A 19,007-nucleotide genomic window follows, 5' to 3' on the forward strand; every position below is an offset into this window, starting at 1 on the left:
AAGTCATTTGATGAAAGAATCTCTTAATTTACATAAATATCTCCTGCTATTCTCATTGAAAACACCAGCGAGCTTCACACAACCTGTCCTTTCGTCTGCTTAATGTTGATAACTTTAATGTCTCGCCACATCAAAACGGATACCAGGCCAATAGCCCAGACAGCAGTCCCCGCAATCATTAAACGTTGTTGTACATCTCCATAGGCATGCTGGATTGCAATACGCTCGGGTGAACCGATTGGGAACGACAATTGCGTCGGGAGGGACTCATAGATAAGGAGCAAGTTCTCTTGGTCAGCGGCAGGAAGGTATTCGGCAAGTTTTCCCGGCATGGTGCCCTGCCAGATAGCGGCAGAGATAGTCAGGCCAATGGCGGATCCAATATTCGAAAACAACCCCAACACAGCCAGACTGATAGCAAAGTATTGCTGCTCTGCAACGGCGGCCATGATGGCAATCTCGTCACAGATGACCAGCACTCCTTCGGCAAAGGAGATGAAGATCATGCACATGACAATGTAGCCAACGTTCTGGTCAGGCTGACGGAAGTAGATTAGCAGACCCATGCCGAGAACTGTCAAAGGAATGCCAAAGTAGAGCGTTACAGGCTTAAAGCGGCCAGTATAGCTGATGAATGCGCCGGTACCGAGAGAGAATATGACACCGCCTACTGTATAGGTTTGCATGACATAGCTGGCATTGGTAATGCTCAAATTATTTACCACTTGTAGGAATGAGCTGAAGTAACTAGACCAGCAAAAGTAGCTGAGAAATAGCACAAAAGAGAGAATGCAAGCGCCGAGGACGGTACGGTCTTGGAGAAGAGACCACGGCAAAAATGAAACTGGTGCAAAGAACTTCTCCCATACGACAAAAGCAATGATGAGGATGACTCCGATGACCAGAAAGCAGATAATCAACGCAGACCTCCATCCTTTCGCCTCAATTGTGTAAAGGTTGAATGGGAGCAGGAAGAAAGCAACGCCAGCAGAGAGTAGAAGGAGGCCGACGGCATCGAACTCGCGGCAGTAGTAAACAAAGGACTGCCAGGGTGTGCGCCCACTTTCACGCTTCGCAATGAGGCCGAGCTTTTTGGCTTTGGAGAACTGCCACATGAAAAGTCCAGACAGAGGAAGGGTTACGGCCGGGACGAGAATCGTAAACATTCCAAAAGCCCAGCGCCAGCCAGCTCCGTTTAGAAAAGCTGTAGAAATAGGTCCACTGAGCCAACACGTTATTAAATTTGGAGAACTGACAAACGCCTGCATCAGACCTCGATGGCGCAGTGACGATGTATCGGCGACGAACACGCTCAAGCTGTATCCTATGCCATTGATACCGACAGTGTAAAATACTTGAGAGGCAGCATAGGCTTCGACGTTGTTACAGGCAGCCGACATTATAAGGCCAACGGTGCAGAGCACAATACAAAGGAGATATCCTTGGGAGCGACCAAAGATATCCAGGACCTTTGCAATGCTGAGATTGGTAACGCCTCCGATGACAGCGCTCAAGATACCAGTGGTTGGAGTGAGAGAGTGCTCGGCAAACGCAGATGTAACGTAGGGAAGAAGAGCACCAGTTACACCGGTCACTAGACCCTGGATAAAGTAGGTGATCCATATCAGGATATAGGCAACGATGAGCCAGGTCCTCGACCATGTAATAGTAACTGCTTCAATGTCCTGGACACCAGGTTGATATGTGGTGTTTATTTGCTGGCCATCATCGGAACTTTCCACCTCGTGAACAGTATTTTCAGCTGCGTTGTTGTATTTTGCCTCTGCCTCGATTGGCGGATCGACAGATGGTGCGATGGCCATTTTGTTGCTTGTTGGCTGGGTATTATGGATCGAAGAGAGATAGAATTAGGAGCAGCTGAATCATATAAGAAAATGTCGAGTTGGAAACGAGATCATTACACAGGTAGGGAAGGTACGACAAGGAAATTCATAGGCAATACATGCTACCCAAATACTGAACTGGGAGATCACCAGGGAAAACAGAATGCAGAATAACATGAGCTGATATATATATTAAATATTAAACATTACGATATACTATTTTGATGTTTTCTAAAGCTGGTATAGGGTATAGTGTTTTGCTCATTTCAATTGGCAAATAAACTTGCTCAGCTTTTGTTAGTCCAGAAATGGCATTTGTGTTGCCGTGCAGGATCAAAACTTGCTCATATGTGCTCAGCTGAGCTGTCAAAACTATTTAAGGTAGCACAACTTCCAACTTGGTTGATAAACTGTTTATTATTATATTCTGTCATGAGCGCACTTTCTTTGCACCTAAAGGAATGTGTAAAACTATCGATGATCTTTTCCAACATTAGATTTGAATTGATTATCATTCACAACCATCTTCTTTTAGCTCTCCCACCAGTGATCAATTTTAACACCGCACCATGCCAAAATTTAAATAACATGCCGAGTTTATGTTGAATCCATTGTTCCGTCTGTGATATACACACTTGATGTGGATGGCTGGAGATTCTCGAGCTAGTTGCTTTCCTTCTGGCGGATTATTGGTGATGTACACTTGGAGAATCTTCGCTATAAAGGGTCATTAGATGACGATAGGAAATTTTTTGAACGGAGGGTATCTGTAAACAAAATTGCTGAAAATTGGCTTGAAACCGGCGGCAAGCGTTGCCGTACACCAATCTTAAGTTTGGCATCAAAACCTAGGCTAAGTATCCTCTCAATTCTGTTGCCTTCTACTGCAGATGTGCGGTATGCTTCTCACCTTGCAACCGCCACTCGCGCTCGACTTCATCTCGGTGTTTAGGAACCATGTCCCAGCGTGTCCCAAAGATGGAATCACAAAATCCCGGGCTGCCAAAGCCATCGGAGAACGACACCTGGCCCCTCGAGTGGTGCTCGTAGTGGGCACGAGTGCTGAGCAAATCGGATAGCACAGATGCGAGGACTTTCCAATACCATGCATCTTCCTTGTTCTGTGGATTTGCCTGAAATGCCAAGGCGAGATCGTAACCTGAGTGCTCGTAGATGCCACCAAAAGCGCCGGAAGCAACCACCACCGAATGGAAGCGTAGGCCAGCACCACCACCACCGACGAGTGCTAGCGGTACTAAATAGGGCAGCACAATCTCGAGGAAGAAATCAGGAACCGACATGTAGCACGCGCTGATTCCTTTGCTGGCTGTCGTCGAGTGGTGGACCGAGTGGCGCAGCATACGCATAAGCTTCAGGTTTGGTTGGTGCAACAGGTATCGATGAGTAAGGTACTGGACGACATCATGTCCGATTGCGAGAACGGGCAGTGATAGAAGCGCACGCCCTGTCGAAATGTAGCCTTTCTTTGTGAAGCAAAGTCCAGTAGCCTCAGAAAGCACCATGCAAGGTAGAAGGACGAGGCATTGGTTTAAGAGGACTTTAGGAAGCATCCGTTTATATGACTTGCTATTATCTGCCTCTCGGGCCCTAACCTTACGTAGAGCATTTGAAGAGTCTAGCCATTCGAAAACGAGACTGATCACGTGGAATGCAAGCTGTTGGATTGCCCATACTTTGACAGATAAGGGAAGCCGAGAGAAGAGTGTGAAGAAAAGCATTGTAAAGTGGGTCAAAGATGACGAGCTCGCCTCGATCAAACTGTATAAGAAAAGATGCCAGAGAAAATATACTCTATAAAACGATGGTCGTTAAACTAGAACACTCGTTATATGAGAGTTTGATATTAGTCGTAGACACGGCCTGGGGATTTTTTAAAGGTCAAAAGATTTGCGAGCGTCATACTCCATATATATTGCATGAGCTGGTCGAATGATTTTCGTTACATCCGATGAATCCGGAGAATTCATACTGAGCAATTTCTTACTCGCCAATACTCTAAAGCAATTCGTAGGATCCTCGTCCCTGGTAAATTTCCGCGTTGGGCATTTGGTATAAGTGGAGACAAGGAAATACGCGGTAGCTTCTTGTAAGTTCTTGGCAAGTACTTCATCCAGAGATTATAAACAAAGTATATAGTATATTGTCTTATTATAAAGACATCTATTTGAAATTGCCTGGCTCTGAATGTTATACTAAATATTATTATGAACTGACCTTCAATCCTCAACACAGTTCAGTTGAAGCGATACAAGTATATACCTATCACGGCACGCATGAATCGCTCCATAAAAACCATGACAACGTACGTTTCTTGGCACTCACTAACTCTGGATGTTGAGATATCACATCAGGAAACGGTACCCTGTGTGACGCAAATATTTGTGGAGAAGACTGATAATACGCCCGTTCCTTCCATCCCAGTTTCGTTGGACGGCGCGGTTGGCGCGGATGAGGCTATCGCATGGTGATGTATGGGTTTCATCTCTTCAAGATGCTTGCTATTAAAGAGCTGAGTGATGCACGATAATGGTGATCGTGGTTAAAAGGAGATTTGAGTGCTATCAATGAACAAAAAGATGATCTCGTTGATGGGATAGCTGGATATTACATTTCATTCGGCGATCATATCGGATTTTTGTTAAAGGGGTAGCGAATAGCCGCCTGAATAATAGCCGGATCAAAAGTAGCCAGCTACAATGACAGAAGATACACATATGCCTAATAGAGCCTCGTAATCATTGAGGGATTTGAGCTAATAAACCTTGGAAAAACTATACCCGACATCGAATTCTACAGGACTTGCAGAATTTCTGTGTGCTAGAAGGTGGAACAACACCATCACTAGTATATCAGGGATTATCGCTGATGTGAAGCTATTGCTATCCAATGTCGAACTGAGGCTGGAGCATGGTATACTCAAATGCTCTTAAATACATCTTCAAGTACGCGGAGCATCAAAGTTTGGCCATCTCGAATTTTTGATAAAACTGCCCCCCTTTTATACAAATATCACCATAATAGCATTGATTTTTTACAAGTTGTAAGGGGAAATAGAGAATGTGGTATAGCTTGACTACTTTTTTCATTAACAAATAAACAATTTTACATGAATAGAAATGGGCTATACATGAAATTTTGATAACTGTAATAAAACAAGCTATGGCAGCGCTTCATATCCAACGTAGAGGGAAAGTAGGCATTCAGCTAGTTTATACTGATGTGGAAAGGAGGCATAAAATGGGCCATATTTTTATTTTCTTTTTTCATCATCGGTTTGGTATTCATGTACATGTCAAATTGGCCTATCCAGGTGCGAGATTTGGTCACTGCAACAAAACAGTGTAATATTGCAGCTCTTCGAGCTCAATGTACAGATATATCCATCATTTTAAATTGCCTTCATCGCAATATCCTCTCCGCTCGGATTTATACAGGCCCTACTACCAGCTATAAGCATGCACCTCCAGCTCAAACTGAGCATCTCCACGCTTCGCTGCCGCCGTAACCGATGCCCTCGTATCATCACACAACCCATCAGGTCCACACACTACCACTCCAATACGCTTCCACCCAGCTTGCGCGTCTTCTGCAAGTAGCTCCTCGATATCCAGTCGGCGGCCGATTCTCACCTCCTTTTCGACGACCCTATCTAGGACCTTGCCTATTGAGTCGACTAGCGGCGAAGCGTATTCCTTTACGCTCCACGCCAACTTCACATTCGGGTGATTGTCGATCCAAGGCAGGATAGCCGTGATGCCAATACCACCACAGACAAGCAACACGCGGTCACATTGCAAAATGGGAGCCATCGGATTGCCGGGATAGGGCCCATCGAGAAGTGCCAAGACGTTGGTGCGGGGGGTTAGTTTCTTGGTGAAACCCTTTGATTTACGGATGAAGAGCGTGATACTTGCTGTAGGCTGGTGCTGCGCCGCAGTGGCAACTTGCTTCGCAAGCTGTTGCTTCGCAAGCTGTTGCTTTGGAAGCACTTGCTGGCTGAATACGATCTTCTCGACGTCATCTCGGGTACCGGAACCAAGCGAAGAACTGGAATCTTCGCCCAATGTCGGAGCGACGGTGTTAGAGCGTTCCAGCATGGCGGTTGGAAGCACGGAAAAGGGGTGGTTCTCCCACGGGCGGAGCGGTTGCAGCGTTGGGAAGAAAGCATACACGACTTTCCCCGGCTGGAACCCCCAGCGAATGCCCTCGATGTCTACACGGATGATATCGCCGCCAATATCAACTATGTGTGCACGCTGGACGCCATTTTTAAGGACACGAAGGACACGGAAGAGGCGGTCGAGGCCCCAAACACCAAAGGCGACGTATAGCCACTGCTCATAGCCCGACATATTCATATAGAGGTAAAACAGGTGATACCAAGTACCAGCAAGAACAAAGACAGCTAGCACGATGTGCGACAGCAAGAAAAACTCGTATGAATAACGACGCACCCACGGAGTTGCAGTGATTAACATGGTGCTAACGGCGACCGTTCCGACGCATCCCCAAACCCACCATGCCTCACTTAGGTTGGAGTCATAGTTGCCATCCTTTACATAGTAAACGATGGAGAGGATCGAGTGGATGATGACGAGCAAAGCGAATATTCGGGCCACCCACCGATGGAGAAGAATATACGTCTCATGTGACCAGTTGGTCAGCCACAGCAGCGTGTTGTTCCTGGCGGAGAAAAGGAGAACGACAGGCAGCAAGGCGAGAGAGTAGCAGCCGGTACGCCACACAACGTATGCCATGAGCTCGACACTCTGGCCTGGATACCACAAGTTTGGCTGATACGTCTCATAGTGCACTGCCATGAATACGACGGTGAGGATAACCATGACGGCCACGTACAATGCTTGGCCTCTTGTCAGGGCAGTTCCGCCCAAGTAGGGGAGTGGTCGACCATGATACGACCCGATGGTGCTGGGCCAAATGATATAGGGTTTGAGCTTGTGGATGAGAGGGCTCACAAACGGCAGGTAGCCTAACCATGTGGCAAGCAGAGGCATGCCGAAGCCCATCATAAGGAGGACAAGTCTACCATGACAGCAACATACATGTAAGCATCATCCTACAGGAAGCAGTAACATGAACTCATACCCGTATTTCTCATGCAGAAACTCCTCGCGATCCACCATGAACAGCGTACCGTATTGGTTCCGGTAGTTGGTCTCGTTGGCAAGCATGGTCGATGTCAAGTTGTCCTTGGCCGTAAGGACGTGAGTTGGCGCGGCCGTGACGTTCATCAGAGCCTCCTGATAGGACCATTTGGGCGGCTGAAAGGCACCACCAGACCCGGTGCTCTTGGCTGCCCACCAGGTCTCAATGATGCCCATGTCATAGCTGCAGTGGGTGCTAATGCAGTACGCCAGCGAGGAGAGGAACGGCATATTGCTCCCTCGGCACGCCGGCGTGGCCGAGGCTGAGTCGCTATCCATCATGCCGCCGGGGATGTAGCCATCGAAAGAACATGAGAGGTAGTTGGACCCCAAAGCTCGGTTACACGCCGTGGCACAGTAAGGGAAATATCCAGTCGACTGATCGCCAAAGCCTTGCAACGCAGAGACGGTTGCAAACGCACTCGCTGTCACCAGGACTGCGGCTGACAACTTCATGTTGAGATTATCCTGCTGATGTCAGGTACAGGCAACTTTCAAATCCAGATTCTGGATGCCTTTGTACATAGAGTCGGTCAACAGGGCATGCCGAGCTACTTGTATAACAATAGATCGCTTAACACTGATCAGCTGAGGTTTCCAGCGACCACAGATGAGCGAAGCAATACATGTGGTTTAGACGGAGGGGTTCTAGATTGTGATCATGAGAAGATTTGAGCACAATAGCCGCGACCCGATAGCGATCTGCCGCCATTACCATTATACCTGGACAGCCTTATAACTTAGTCGTACAACTATCAGAGGATCAGAGATCTTCTCTGATAAGAGTTGCTGTCACTGCATCAACGTGTTACAGAGATGGACAGAGATGGCAGCCGTTGGACCAGGGACTTTGATAGATTGGCCGTTTAAAGCCATTTGTTGGCTTGCGAAAAATTTCTCTTTTAAATTGCTATTCGGGCTTTCCAAAGCCCACTCATAGCATCAATGATTACTTTTGTGGACATCTTTACGAGATAGCTTCCAATTTTCTCGCTTGAGGGCTGCACTCGTTAATATTCAAGTCAATAGTTGTATATTTAACGGCTATTATACGGCGGGCCATATCATGCAAAGCCACCAAGGTCTAGTCATACTTGGTCTTTCGATCAGCAGATATAAACAAGTAGTATAGTAGTATATTGTACGCATTTCATGGTTGTCGGAGATTTATTATCGAAGCGGGTCCTTTGGACTCTCTCTAGCTTTGCCAATCTGGCGTGTTGTGTGTATAACATTAATCCCCCAGACAAGCAAGGATCCTTGCCAGCATTCCACATATTCTGCAGGATCTCCATCCATTTTGCAAAAGGCTAAAGACCATTGGATGAATATAGTCTCGCGCCAGTCGCTAGAAAGCTCCAACAGCATTAAAATAGCGTTGTCTTGAAATGTGCGCATTTCTGCTCATCCCCCCTTCCTCCCAATATGCGAGTCAATATATATATATATAACACAATAATCCTTTTAGTTTTTAGCATCTGAGTTCCAATATTACAAAAATAGCAGTAATATCAGTAAGAAAATAATCAAGACTCTTATAGTTTGCAAATTCTCGGATATCTACTAACACGATAAAAAAAAAAAAAAAAAAAAAAAAGCCCATCCTCTTATAGTTTGCAGACGCTCGGATATCCATTAACACGCTGAAAAAGAAAAAGAAAAGCAGCCCATCCTCCTACGGAGCATTCTCTACATAGAGAAATAGCTACTTTCCCTATAAAGAGCAATTTAGAGACAATGCGAATAGATATTCACATTTATCTGCTTACTTGTATTTGCCATTCCGAAGTCCAAGGGCCCATTTTATTATTTCCAATTTATGCTTCAAAGCAATCGGGACAGGCTCTCCCAGATCTCGTAAGAGGGCGTCGAGTTCGGATCCTAGAATTCATTAGCCATGATATTCTATGCTCTAGATGAGTAACTTAAACTCCAAAACACGTACCCCTGTAAGTCTCCAATTCCGCTAAAGTACTCGGGCAGCGGACGTCATTGTTGCTCTCGGGATGTCGAAGCGGACAGAGAAACATCTCTTTACTTGTAACTAGGGAATTTTGATCGCGCGCGCGAGAATTATACTCTCTGCGAAAGAAAATTGATTATATAGGTTAGCTGTCTAAGCAAAAAGCTCTCCACGGCAGCCATAAACTTACGCAGCGGTTTGTTTGGCGCTCTGCATGTTAAACTGAGCGCTGAGCTCTTCTACCTTGGCCTCTGTGGCCTCCAAATAACGCTCTATGGCCCCGATCCGGGAATTCGCGTCCCTCTTCAGCTCATCGATGCGGTCAAATATCTTCTTCATCTGAAGCTCCATGTTTCTCTCTATTTGGCCCAGCACTTCCCTGTATACTTCAGGATGCCCCGAACTGTCTTTCGAGGCCATGGGAGTCTCCTTGGGCTGCTGCTGAAATGGCTTTTTCAAAAATTCGCTTGGCCGGCGCATAATATTCTAGGCTGATGCGGCTGTTGAATACCCAAAAGTAAAGAAGTTGAGTGAGTGTAGTTGAGCGAGTGTAAGAAACATTGGCCTGCATCTATTGCTTTATACGTGTAGATTTATCTCGTTGACTTCAATGTTCTTGCTCTATAGCCGAGACTTTTCGTTTTGCCACGTGATCCTATCCCACCGACTCAACATAATCGGTACGGTTGGTGAGTTTGTCTGATGTATAAAGCTAGCAAGTTCCACTTCTATAGAAAAGCAGGTACAAAGAGCAACACAAAAAGGTAATTTTGCGCCTCCAAGACGTACCTTTGCAGCCAGTTACTAAAAAAATGCTCCAACGAGAAAGTTTCGGCCAGTAATAAAAACTCAGCTAAGCGAAGAGGGTCTTGGAAAATGTTTGATACAATCTCGGCCCTGCTACTGTATACTGGAATTGTTTTGTCTATCCAGAAACGAAGGCCCCGACCAAAGCTTCCTTCTTGTAGTTCCATATCACAGAGAGACGCAACCTGGTTGTCATTCAGATACTAAGTTACACGCAGGGGAATCGCATTACCAAGGGGCGCCATTTACCTCGCCCTAGGCCCATAGACCGTTCTGGTATTTGCCCGGTGGCTGCCAGTAATGTACGTGTATATTGTTTGTAAATCAATACTAAAAGGTAGCAATGCTACACTTTCACGCAAAGTACAGTAATTTCTACTATTACTCCTGCTGCTCATGATGCGTACATTGAAAAGGCGATCTGCTGAAGAGAGATTGACCACTGATATACTCTCGACACATGAATGAGGATATTCTCTTCGCTTCTCCTGGCCAAACTAGAAAATGTACTTCTGTCGCTGATTTTCGTTTCACGATTTGGGAGATTGAGATCCCATCATCTCTCGACATACACCCTTGGTTGATTGACCATGTTGATGGGCAAAAGATAATTCTCATAGCATTCTACCCAGTCTAATTCGGTTTCAAGTAACGGTATTCCCATAAATGAAGCTCGTTATTAGATGCTGTAGAGCCTTCAATAGACATATAAACTGGCTGCAACTCTTGTGAATGGGCCGTCTTTGGCCGCACTGTCCAAGAATATCTTGAAAGCCGGTCAGCTAAGGGCTGGTTCAGCGCGATAACAGTATCTCGAGATCTGTCGGGGATAGTATAGCTCAATAATCCGTATAATTGGACACTCCCAAGGCCCGTGAGAGTTAATGCAACCTCGTGTGGGTAAGGTACTTCATCCCCTATAGCATACGTGCTTGGAATCTCACTTGCTGGCATCTCGCTTGCTGGCATCATACAAGGCATTAACCGGATGAGATCATATGGAGTTATCAAAGGGACCTTATACGTAATCTGGTCCATTAGCTCATATACCATGCATTCGTTGATATCATCAGGATTTTGTTTACTCCAAAATCTTCCTGCTGCAAGTCTGTTTCCATTGCCTTTTGGATGAATCTGAAAGGGTGGACAAATTCCACCAGCCCCATGGTATTACCCCATTTGATCCGATGCAGTAGATGCAGTAGATGCAGTAATGACGAGGGGAACATAAAAAATCAGGATAAAAAAGGGATACTTGGATTTCTCTCTGAAGTGGCAGAAATTTGTGAGCTCTAAGTACCTATTCATGACATTGAACGGCATTCAATACAGCTGCTTTCATTCACTAAACAGTCCCTGTTTAGGAAACCTATCGTCGTGTCTAGATTAACTTGCGGCTGCCAACAGTAGTGAATCACCCCACAGCAATTTGGGATGGAAATCTTTGATTCACATTGGCGTTTTTTATTCAACGCCCTTCCTCAAGCCAGTAATATTCACAGAGGCAACTGGCAGAATATCGTCTCTGTTAAACGGACATGCTCTCTCTCATCAAGCCGCTATATAAACAGCGTATAGGTGTTCTCAAAGCGCCCTAGCTGCCTCCTAATATGATTTTCTCTTCTAGAAATCTTTATCCCTTGGATTTGGCCCAATAGAGTCCACAGAAATTATGTGCGAGCAACTCTTCATTTACGATTGTGGCCACTTGTACCGCTACACCATCCGCTGCAGCAAAGAATGTGAACTGCATAAATGCCATCATTCAGCAACATCTTTCTCAAACCAACCTCAATCTAATAAAAGCCACTGCCATGAAGCTAAAAAATTAGAGCGTCGCGCTACTCTATGCCCAAAATGCGAAATGCAGGAGAAAGATTGCGAGGTGTATGTCAATAGCACGAAGCGGGTCAGTCTTCCTACAGCTCAAGCAAAGAAAGATTCCAAACGGTTTCTTGAAATAGAGAGTTGTACAGTTACTAGAGTGAGTACCAGCACCGCTAGGTTGAGGCGTGTCAACTCCAATCATGCTCTGCTTCTTTCCCAGCGTCTAAGGCGAGTTCAGGGCATGGACAAGGGTTCGCTGCGCAACGAGTACACTCGTCTTGAAACACGTCCAGACAATACTTTTCAAGCTCAAGGTGATCGAGACACCGGAAATAGCTCACAACGTACCAAGGAAACTCGTCTTGAATTATCCCAAGTTTGTGGTGATGAGGCCGGTCTGGCCCTAAATGCTCATAGTAGCTTCAGTAATGACGAATGCGCTCTTTCTGAATTGGCTCGAAATAATAGCTTGATAGCCCCAGGCTACCAAAATACTGGTAATATCTCATTCAATAGCGAGCAGGCTCGCATAAAATCTCCCCAAGATAACGAAATCGAGCTCGACTACAACCAAAATGCTGGTGATGGCCTGCAGCATAATAGGAGCATTTTTCTCAAGGTGAAGAACACTGGCAATAGTATGCTTTCCAACGAGCGTAGCTCTATCAGATCTTCCCAGCATAACCATTTTGGAGCTCACCGTGGCCAAAAGCTACGTCTAAGGGATCTAATCATGCCGATACTCGAGCTAGATTGGTATACGTCTACATACGTTATGCTGTATTCGCCTTCAAGTGGGACTAGCTTTGCAGAACTGCTAAACCATAAGCGAAGGGAAAGCGACAAGCCTTGTAGTCCTTCAACTGAGATTGTCCGTCCAGAGAAGAAGGTGAGGAAGCGGCTTCAGAAAATGAAGAGGTTATATCATCAAATGGATTCCTCAAACGAGTCATTCGTCTGCTCAAGAGCTCAAGAAGTTGAAAATGGCGTACAATGAGAATATATAAGCTCTATTTGTAATGGTAACACGTTGAATGTGTGCAGGGTAATAAGGTGCATGTGTCCACCGTTTGATAGTATTTAAACAGTACTTTAGAAGGATCAAATGGATGGCGTCTCATAATTCGAAGTGACGTCTAAACGTATTCTGCTACCATCTCAGCCACAGGGTTCCTTTAAGCACATATCCTGTAGCAGATGTCAATACAGTTGGCCAGCCATTTAGAATCATACTTATGCATGCAAATAAATTGTGGTTATGTAAATTTTGCGACAAAAAGATAGCCTAGCAAAGAATGTAAACACACATCTATTACACGACTTCTAGCTAAATACTTGTAGGAATGTGATAACACGTGCTGGTACGGTCGAGACCTATTTTTGAACCTTTCATATTGAAAGCAAGAGACCAAATATTACTCAAGAATGTAACGGGACAGTAAAGTCTTGTAGCGGAAGAGAGAGCTGGAAGGGAAAAGGGGTTTGTCGGTTAGCCAGCTAGTAACCTAAAGTTGCATTAACATATCGCATATTTCTGGGTAGATATTTCTTCAGCTACGAAGCGCTACTCGCTTTTGGTATCCCGAATAGCGTAATTCCTTGACTGTAATAGTAGCAAGCGAAGCTAGAGAGATACTGGATAGCTAATTTGAAGCTCTGGCTAACAGCTGATTTGCAACTAAGAGGCCCCGAATATCATCTATATAAATTCTTTTCGACTCCCCACTTCCATTTTATTCTTTGTCCGCATCCTCATTTTCACATTTTACGAGTTCAGACGCCACCTATCAGGGCCTGAACCTGTTCTCCAAACTCTACAAAAACGCTGCCATGGTGGTATAACTCCCAAAAGGATATCGCTTCCCAGAGCTTGAATGAACTGCTGCCTTCTCTGACGCAAAACAATTCTCAAAACACAATATGAGCTGGAAGAGCAACCACTATCAAGTAGTGACATCGTTTCAATCTTTCAAGATAGAGAGCTAGGTGTGTACTTAACTTAAGAGAGTAAACTGAACCTAGCTAAGATCTGGTCATAGAGCAAAATAGAGTAATATGATTAAGATGAGAATGATGGCGATAGCGGTAAAGACGGATTCTAAACCTTTTCAGCAAATTATGTGTTAAAGCTGTGGGTAAAAAGAAGTAACTATCGTATTCCTAGCTAGACGAATCGTCTGCTACTCTCTTCCGATATTGAAAACGAAAAAAAAAAAAAGCATAAAAGCATATAAATGCTGCTTAATTTCATCCAATTATTCATGACCTCGCGAGAAGCTTGCTGGTGACAATCTCATCCCTTGCATCTCTTCAACTGAACGGACTGGTTAAGACCTCAACATGTGTACCACTGCATCCATCTCCTTGGAAACACAATTTACGCAGCATTGGCTGCACGGACTGAAGCTCGGAATCGTGCGGCATGAGACCGTCTGACATTTGATCTGGGTGAACCCTCGTCTTCGTCAGAGCCGCTGGGGTCAAAAATCAGTGCGGTGTTGTTATCATCATTTGCATCAGAAAACTCTACAGACTTCAAACCGATGCCCAGCCCAAGTGTCCCGGTGCCTGTATTACCGGTCAGACCAGCGACGGTTGAACCCAAACCAGTTGCGTTCAATAAACCGGAGCCAAGGCCAGTGGCAGTAGAAGCTACCCCTGAGAGAGTTGATCCCAAGCCAGCAACAGGTGAGCCAGCACCAGATCCAGATCCCAAGCCAGAGGCCAAGGATCCCACACCTGAAAGTGTTGAATTAAGACCAGAAACAGCTGATCCAACGGTAGAGGCCACGCCATTTGCAGCCGATCCCAAGTCGCCATTCAGAACAGATCCGACAGTAGAAGTCAGATTTGGTACCAAACCGGAAACTGTTGAGTTTAGACCCGAGACAACAGATTCAACAGTAGATCCTAGACTATGCACCACGCCGTTGAGTGTCGAGTTTAGAATCGGGGCCACAGACCCCAAAGTAGATCCAACAACGTTGGTAGCACCTCCAATCACACCTGGTAGGCCACCAGCGATAGAACCTACTGTGCCGGTCAGATTGCTGACGACGGGGGTCAGAGATCTTGTCAAGTTGGTCACAGGGTTACCGGAGAGGAGTCCAGTGATTCCTCCAAGTCCTCCAACGCTGGTTAGATTTCCAAGGCCCAAGAGATGTAGTAGGTACGAAACAAGCCCAGCAGCGTCATAGGCGAGAGTACCAAGCAGATTAGAGCCGCCGCCCAAACCACCGACACCTCCTAGAGTTCCGGTCAAATTTCCAAGAGTCCCGTTCAAAATACCAGGAATGCCTCCTGTTAGTCCTCCAATAGTTCCATTCAAAACGCCAGGCAGGCCTCCGGTTGTTCCATTCAGCAGGTGAGTGGGAACGATACCAGTGTTGTTGGTAGGAGCAGCAGCTCCAGTGCTAAGGAGGCTCAAGAGACGCTGCAGAAGACGAGCAAGACCAACAGGATCAAGCTTGTGCAAATTAGCGATTCTCTGAACCTCATTTGTCACTGCGAGTTGGCTTGTGGCGCCGCGGATAAAGTCAATCAGATGTGCAATTTCCTGAACCGTCAATCCGTTGGGCAGGTTGACTCCACCGTTTGCTCCGTTGGTGACATTTCCAGCTGTTGTATTGACAATTCCACCCGGAAGACTTCCAAGAGTTGTGTTCAAGCCATTAAGAACTTGAGCAGGGAGGTTCGCGACGGTGGTATTCAAGCCATTCAGAACTCCGGTAGGCGGGGCTGAGGCACCCAGGTTGATTCCAGAAGGGTTGTTGTTAATTGCACTGACGCCCCCCTTGGTGGTTAAGCTGTTCACGGCATTCACAAGGTCTCCGAGTAAGCCGCCTGAACCTTTGAGAAGACCCCCGAGGTCAGTATCGAGATTTCCTAGAGACAGGATATTCTTCAGAGCTGTGAAGATAGCGTCGCCATTGTAGCCATGCGTGGCAGCAAAATGGAGAATATCGTCTGTAGCCTTCTGCGTATCGCCATTTGCATCCGTAATTATGCTAACCAAGCGTCTAAGCACGTTATCATCCAGTCCTCCAATCAAGCTTCTGAAGATTGAATTCACAGCATCATTAAGGCTACCCAAGTCCAGTATAGAACCAGAGGTTCCTGAAGCATTTCCAAGATTGCCTACTGTGCTGGTAATGTTGGCAGGAAGAGAGGTGATGTTTGCTGGAAGAGAGATATTTGCAGGAAGAGTGGTGCTGCCTCCTGGAAGGGAAACACTCTGCAGCGGAAGACTCGACACGGGACCAAGCAGGCCTGTTAAAAGCAAGGTGGCGAGGTCAGAGGCTCCATCAAGAATGCCGCCGAGGCCAGCCCCAAGACCTCCGCCGATGCCGCCTCCCAGAGTGCTGAAGATACCATCTGCGGCATCTGCTGCGTCTTCTGAATCTACTCCTCGTTTTCGCAGAGAAGAAGCTGCTACCAACAGGTGGCTAAGCAGTACACGGTCTGACTGAGTGAGCTCTCCCGTCGATAAATGGGTAGCTAATAATCTCAAAGCGTTTGTGTCTTGTTGAGCTTGCAACGCAGCATTGCTGGTGGGTGCTGCCACCGACTGCCCTGCAAGTGCAGCAAGAAGAATGATAGCTGTGCTCGGTTTCATCCTGAGCTTCACGACAAGCAGATAACGAGCCAAAATGGTTTAAATGAGTGACGAGACGGATGTGACTGTCTCTGCTGCCGTTACAGAATAGAGAGCAAGAGGGCGATTCCATCGGCTCTGTAATGGAGTATGGGCATCATCATTCTTATACTACGCAGTCTTGTAGTATATCAGGATATATTCATATCTTTCGGGCCTATAGTACCGCCAATTTGGATCTCCATGCCTGCAACGCAGCTCCAGACGCGATTTGCTCTTGGATATCTGCGAGAGAGTCTTTTAATGGAACGCAGACTGGATGGGGATACGCCATCAGCCAATGAATGACGGTCAACAATGACTGATAGTCACGGGATATTGAAGAGAAACTCTAAGGCCCTGGCGCTGAAAATTTTGAATGATCTAGATGCGAGAACTTCGTCTATATGCCATTTCAGTACTCCGCAGCTTACCAACAGAGATGCCACCAATATGTGGCCACCCAGTACAAAGCATCGGAAATCCAAAATATTCGTATTCAACGTTGTTAAATGAGCACATTCCACAAGATTCAAGCTAAATTGATTCAAACAATTCACCCTCCGAGAAAAGGGGTCGGTTAATCGCCCGATATGTCGGGAACTCGAACCACGTTCTCTCCCTTGAGTCCCGAGCGCATGTTTTCTCTCTTTAGTAAAATTGATCGGTATGGATTCAGTATTTTGTATGTTTTTTTTTTTTTTTTTTTTTTTTTTTGCACCGAGTAGCCTTGTCGCATTCCTGGTCCAAGATATTGGATCTGATGTCTTGGAAAGTAAGATGAAAGAGATGAAAATTTGATCTGAGACGGCTGATCTGGGACACGAATGGCACGTGTAACCACATTCCTATGATGATAAAGTGGCAGTCGCATAAAGAGTATGTTTATATACATATTTCATAAGGCTATTGTAAAACAACTGTCCATAAAGTCACTCTAAAAAACTTCCTCAGGATATCGTAAAATGCCTATTTGACTGGGTCGTCCCGGATGCGTGGGTTGTTATAAAACAATATAATCCGCTAGGTCATTGTAGAAAGCAAATATAGATCGTTGTGATTTTCATAAGATTGGATAACTTGTTTTGTAAGCGAAATTTAAGATGCCGGCTTGGAACTATGAACCAGTTCTGTCTGTCCTAAGATATGTGATACCCATCCATCATGCCGTTTCTAATCTTGGCAGCGAAATGCGCCTATCTTCGTATTCGTTTTAGCCTCTTCGTCGCATCTCTCTGCTTTCCTCCTCCAGCCTAAAGATTTTCTCTTGATATCGTTCGATCAATCTCTGTTGTAGTGCATTCACCTGCCTCAAATAGTGGTTCTCATCGCCAAGTTCTCTAAGCTGGTTTTGCATATCGGGATGGTTTATTTGAGATCGCATTTCTTGACATGGTCGAAATTCGTTTCGTAATCCGCCGATATTCCGTGTCAGTGGTACTCCATTTGCGTTAATATCGGGTAGAATCAGGGACTGTCGGTTCCTTGCAATAGATGTCTCGATTACTGCTTCTGTGTTATTATTTTCAAGGTCTCGCTGTAGAGTAGACGTAGTTGTTGGCGAAGCCGTGGCTGCTATCATCGTTGTCGCTGTTGTCGCTGTTGCGGTTGTTGAAACACTATTTGCACTCCCTTTCTGTCTCTTAGAGCTGCGTATTCCAATCGAGGCAGCTCTGCGTTTATTCACTTTCCTTTCATCATACCCACACTCTTCTGGAGTAGGATCGGGCGGTTCCCATTCATCCAACTCGAGCACCTCTTGCAAGTTGAGAGGCACAACACCTGTATAAGCTGATTTCAACGCAAAATCAGGAAACCGTTCCAAAACCTCGGGGAACCAGGCCTGTCTAGCGCAAGCCGCTGGTCCAAACATCACTCGGATTGTCCAAAACCGCGGCCAAGTGATCTTCATTTTCATCCATCTGTGCAAAATATGGTCGGTCAGACGCCGTGTGCTGTTAAATACGCCATAATCTAGACTTTGAGATTCTGCTAACAGATCGCTTCGCATTTGAGAATCCCACGTCTGGTTTTCTTGGATATAACGTTTAATTAGTTGACGATAAACAGCGTGAGTTATAACGTTGTCGTCTTTGTCAGGTTTCCAAAACGGTAATTCGATGGGATTTGATGCTGTGCCTTCAATAACTGTTTCACCTGTGGACATGACCGCAGCAGGGATCTTATTTAAGCATTGGCTTTCTTTTCTATCCTCCAACTTAATCTCACCTTTGTATTCTGTATCCATATTGATATGACTGGTTGTTGTAAAGTAAGAATAAAAATCAAGCGTATTACAGTATGAGAATGGCCAGGATTCCTTGAGGACATTGAAAGAGAAGAAGAAGGTAAAAAGAAGTAAAAGAGGGAAAAGAGTTGAAAAGAGTGATATAGGTTGAAAAGACGGAAGTTGCCTCAGGCCTGCCAGCTTGCCAGCTGTTATTTCTATCTCAGCAGCTGCAAGTCATCCTGTTTTATCTCGCACTTGTATCTGTATTTCGCCGACAGACACAATGTCAGGACTCGATCAAAGTTCCTCTCATTGTATCCGCAATGCTAACCGGGCAGTTACGCTTCATATTGATATCTGAGCTATGCATAGCTTTCATTTGCATTTTTGGCGTTTCAAGATTGTAGCCTGTATGAGGCTCATGAACATTGTCATTAGAGAAATGTACTCGCTTTATTTTGTCCCTAGTCTATATGCCTACATTTTATCCCTAAGCAATATTACCGCCCATCCCGAT

At 45.6% G+C, this 19,007-nt stretch overlaps 7 protein-coding genes across 7 annotated transcripts; 1 reads left to right on the forward strand and 6 right to left on the reverse strand.

The window, feature by feature from the left end:
• Positions 1 to 74: 74 nt before the first annotated feature.
• On the reverse strand, positions 75 to 1,946 carry GGI43DRAFT_431083 (uncharacterized protein; the record flags this gene model as incomplete). Its single annotated transcript, XM_083209373.1, has 1 exon — positions 75 to 1,946. The coding sequence occupies exon 1, from the start codon at positions 1,821 to 1,823 to the stop codon at positions 75 to 77; it is 1,749 nt and encodes a 582-aa protein (XP_083063973.1). The 5' UTR covers positions 1,824 to 1,946.
• Positions 1,947 to 2,470: 524 nt separating this feature from the next.
• On the reverse strand, positions 2,471 to 3,699 carry GGI43DRAFT_241447 (sterol desaturase family protein). Its single transcript, XM_083200686.1, has 2 exons — positions 2,755 to 3,699; positions 2,471 to 2,697 (listed from the first exon to the last, which is right to left on the reverse strand). The coding sequence occupies exons 1-2, from the start codon at positions 3,581 to 3,583 to the stop codon at positions 2,693 to 2,695; spliced, it is 834 nt and encodes a 277-aa protein (XP_083063974.1). The 5' UTR covers positions 3,584 to 3,699; the 3' UTR covers positions 2,471 to 2,692.
• A 1,606-nt stretch (positions 3,700 to 5,305) lies between these two features.
• On the reverse strand, positions 5,306 to 7,486 carry GGI43DRAFT_420766 (ferric reductase family protein; the record flags this gene model as incomplete). The annotated part of the gene is made up of 2 exons (XM_083207857.1): positions 5,306 to 6,908; positions 6,972 to 7,486. The coding sequence occupies 2 exons, from the start codon at positions 7,484 to 7,486 to the stop codon at positions 5,306 to 5,308; spliced, it is 2,118 nt and encodes a 705-aa protein (XP_083063975.1).
• Positions 7,487 to 8,604: 1,118 nt separating this feature from the next.
• On the reverse strand, positions 8,605 to 9,562 carry GGI43DRAFT_395860 (uncharacterized protein). The gene is made up of 3 exons (XM_083204904.1): positions 9,184 to 9,562; positions 8,976 to 9,112; positions 8,605 to 8,911 (listed from the first exon to the last, which is right to left on the reverse strand). The coding sequence occupies exons 1-3, from the start codon at positions 9,471 to 9,473 to the stop codon at positions 8,796 to 8,798; spliced, it is 543 nt and encodes a 180-aa protein (XP_083063976.1). The 5' UTR covers positions 9,474 to 9,562; the 3' UTR covers positions 8,605 to 8,795.
• Positions 9,563 to 11,868: 2,306 nt separating this feature from the next.
• Positions 11,869 to 12,716, forward strand: GGI43DRAFT_431091 (uncharacterized protein; the record flags this gene model as incomplete). Its single annotated transcript, XM_083209374.1, has 1 exon — positions 11,869 to 12,716. The coding sequence occupies one exon, from the start codon at positions 11,869 to 11,871 to the stop codon at positions 12,622 to 12,624; it is 756 nt and encodes a 251-aa protein (XP_083063977.1). The 3' UTR covers positions 12,625 to 12,716.
• Positions 12,717 to 13,794: 1,078 nt separating this feature from the next.
• GGI43DRAFT_241463 (uncharacterized protein) lies at positions 13,795 to 16,410 on the reverse strand. Its single transcript, XM_083200687.1, has one exon. The coding sequence runs from the start codon at positions 16,240 to 16,242 to the stop codon at positions 14,005 to 14,007; it is 2,238 nt and encodes a 745-aa protein (XP_083063978.1). The 5' UTR covers positions 16,243 to 16,410; the 3' UTR covers positions 13,795 to 14,004.
• A 1,063-nt stretch (positions 16,411 to 17,473) lies between these two features.
• Positions 17,474 to 18,508, reverse strand: GGI43DRAFT_431093 (uncharacterized protein; the record flags this gene model as incomplete). The annotated part of the gene is made up of 1 exon (XM_083209375.1): positions 17,474 to 18,508. The coding sequence occupies one exon, from the start codon at positions 18,506 to 18,508 to the stop codon at positions 17,474 to 17,476; it is 1,035 nt and encodes a 344-aa protein (XP_083063979.1).
• Positions 18,509 to 19,007: the final 499 nt, after the last annotated feature.

The sequence above is a fragment of the Trichoderma evansii genome, assembly GCF_050947405.1.
Source record: "Trichoderma evansii strain SZMC 28006 chromosome Unknown GGI43scaffold_3, whole genome shotgun sequence".
NCBI classification, from domain to species: Eukaryota; Fungi; Ascomycota; class Sordariomycetes; order Hypocreales; family Hypocreaceae; genus Trichoderma; species Trichoderma evansii.

What these genes read in the sequence shown, in the direction of transcription:
- GGI43DRAFT_395860 (XM_083204904.1), bottom strand. Translation starts at nt 9,473, where the DNA reads ATGCGCCGGCCAAGCGAATTTTTGAAAAAGCCATTTCAGCAGCAGCCC. An exon ending in AGCGCCAAACAAACCGCTGC is followed by an intron (nt 9,113 to 9,183) that starts GTAAGTTTATGG and finishes TTTCTTTCGCAG; the next exon opens with AGAGTATAATTCTCGCGCGC. An exon ending in GGAATTGGAGACTTACAGGG is followed by an intron (nt 8,912 to 8,975) that starts GTACGTGTTTTG and finishes AATGAATTCTAG; the next exon opens with GATCCGAACTCGACGCCCTC.
- GGI43DRAFT_241463 (XM_083200687.1), bottom strand. Translation starts at nt 16,242, where the DNA reads ATGAAACCGAGCACAGCTATCATTCTTCTTGCTGCACTTGCAGGGCAG.
- GGI43DRAFT_241447 (XM_083200686.1), bottom strand. Translation starts at nt 3,583, where the DNA reads ATGCTTTTCTTCACACTCTTCTCTCGGCTTCCCTTATCTGTCAAAGTA.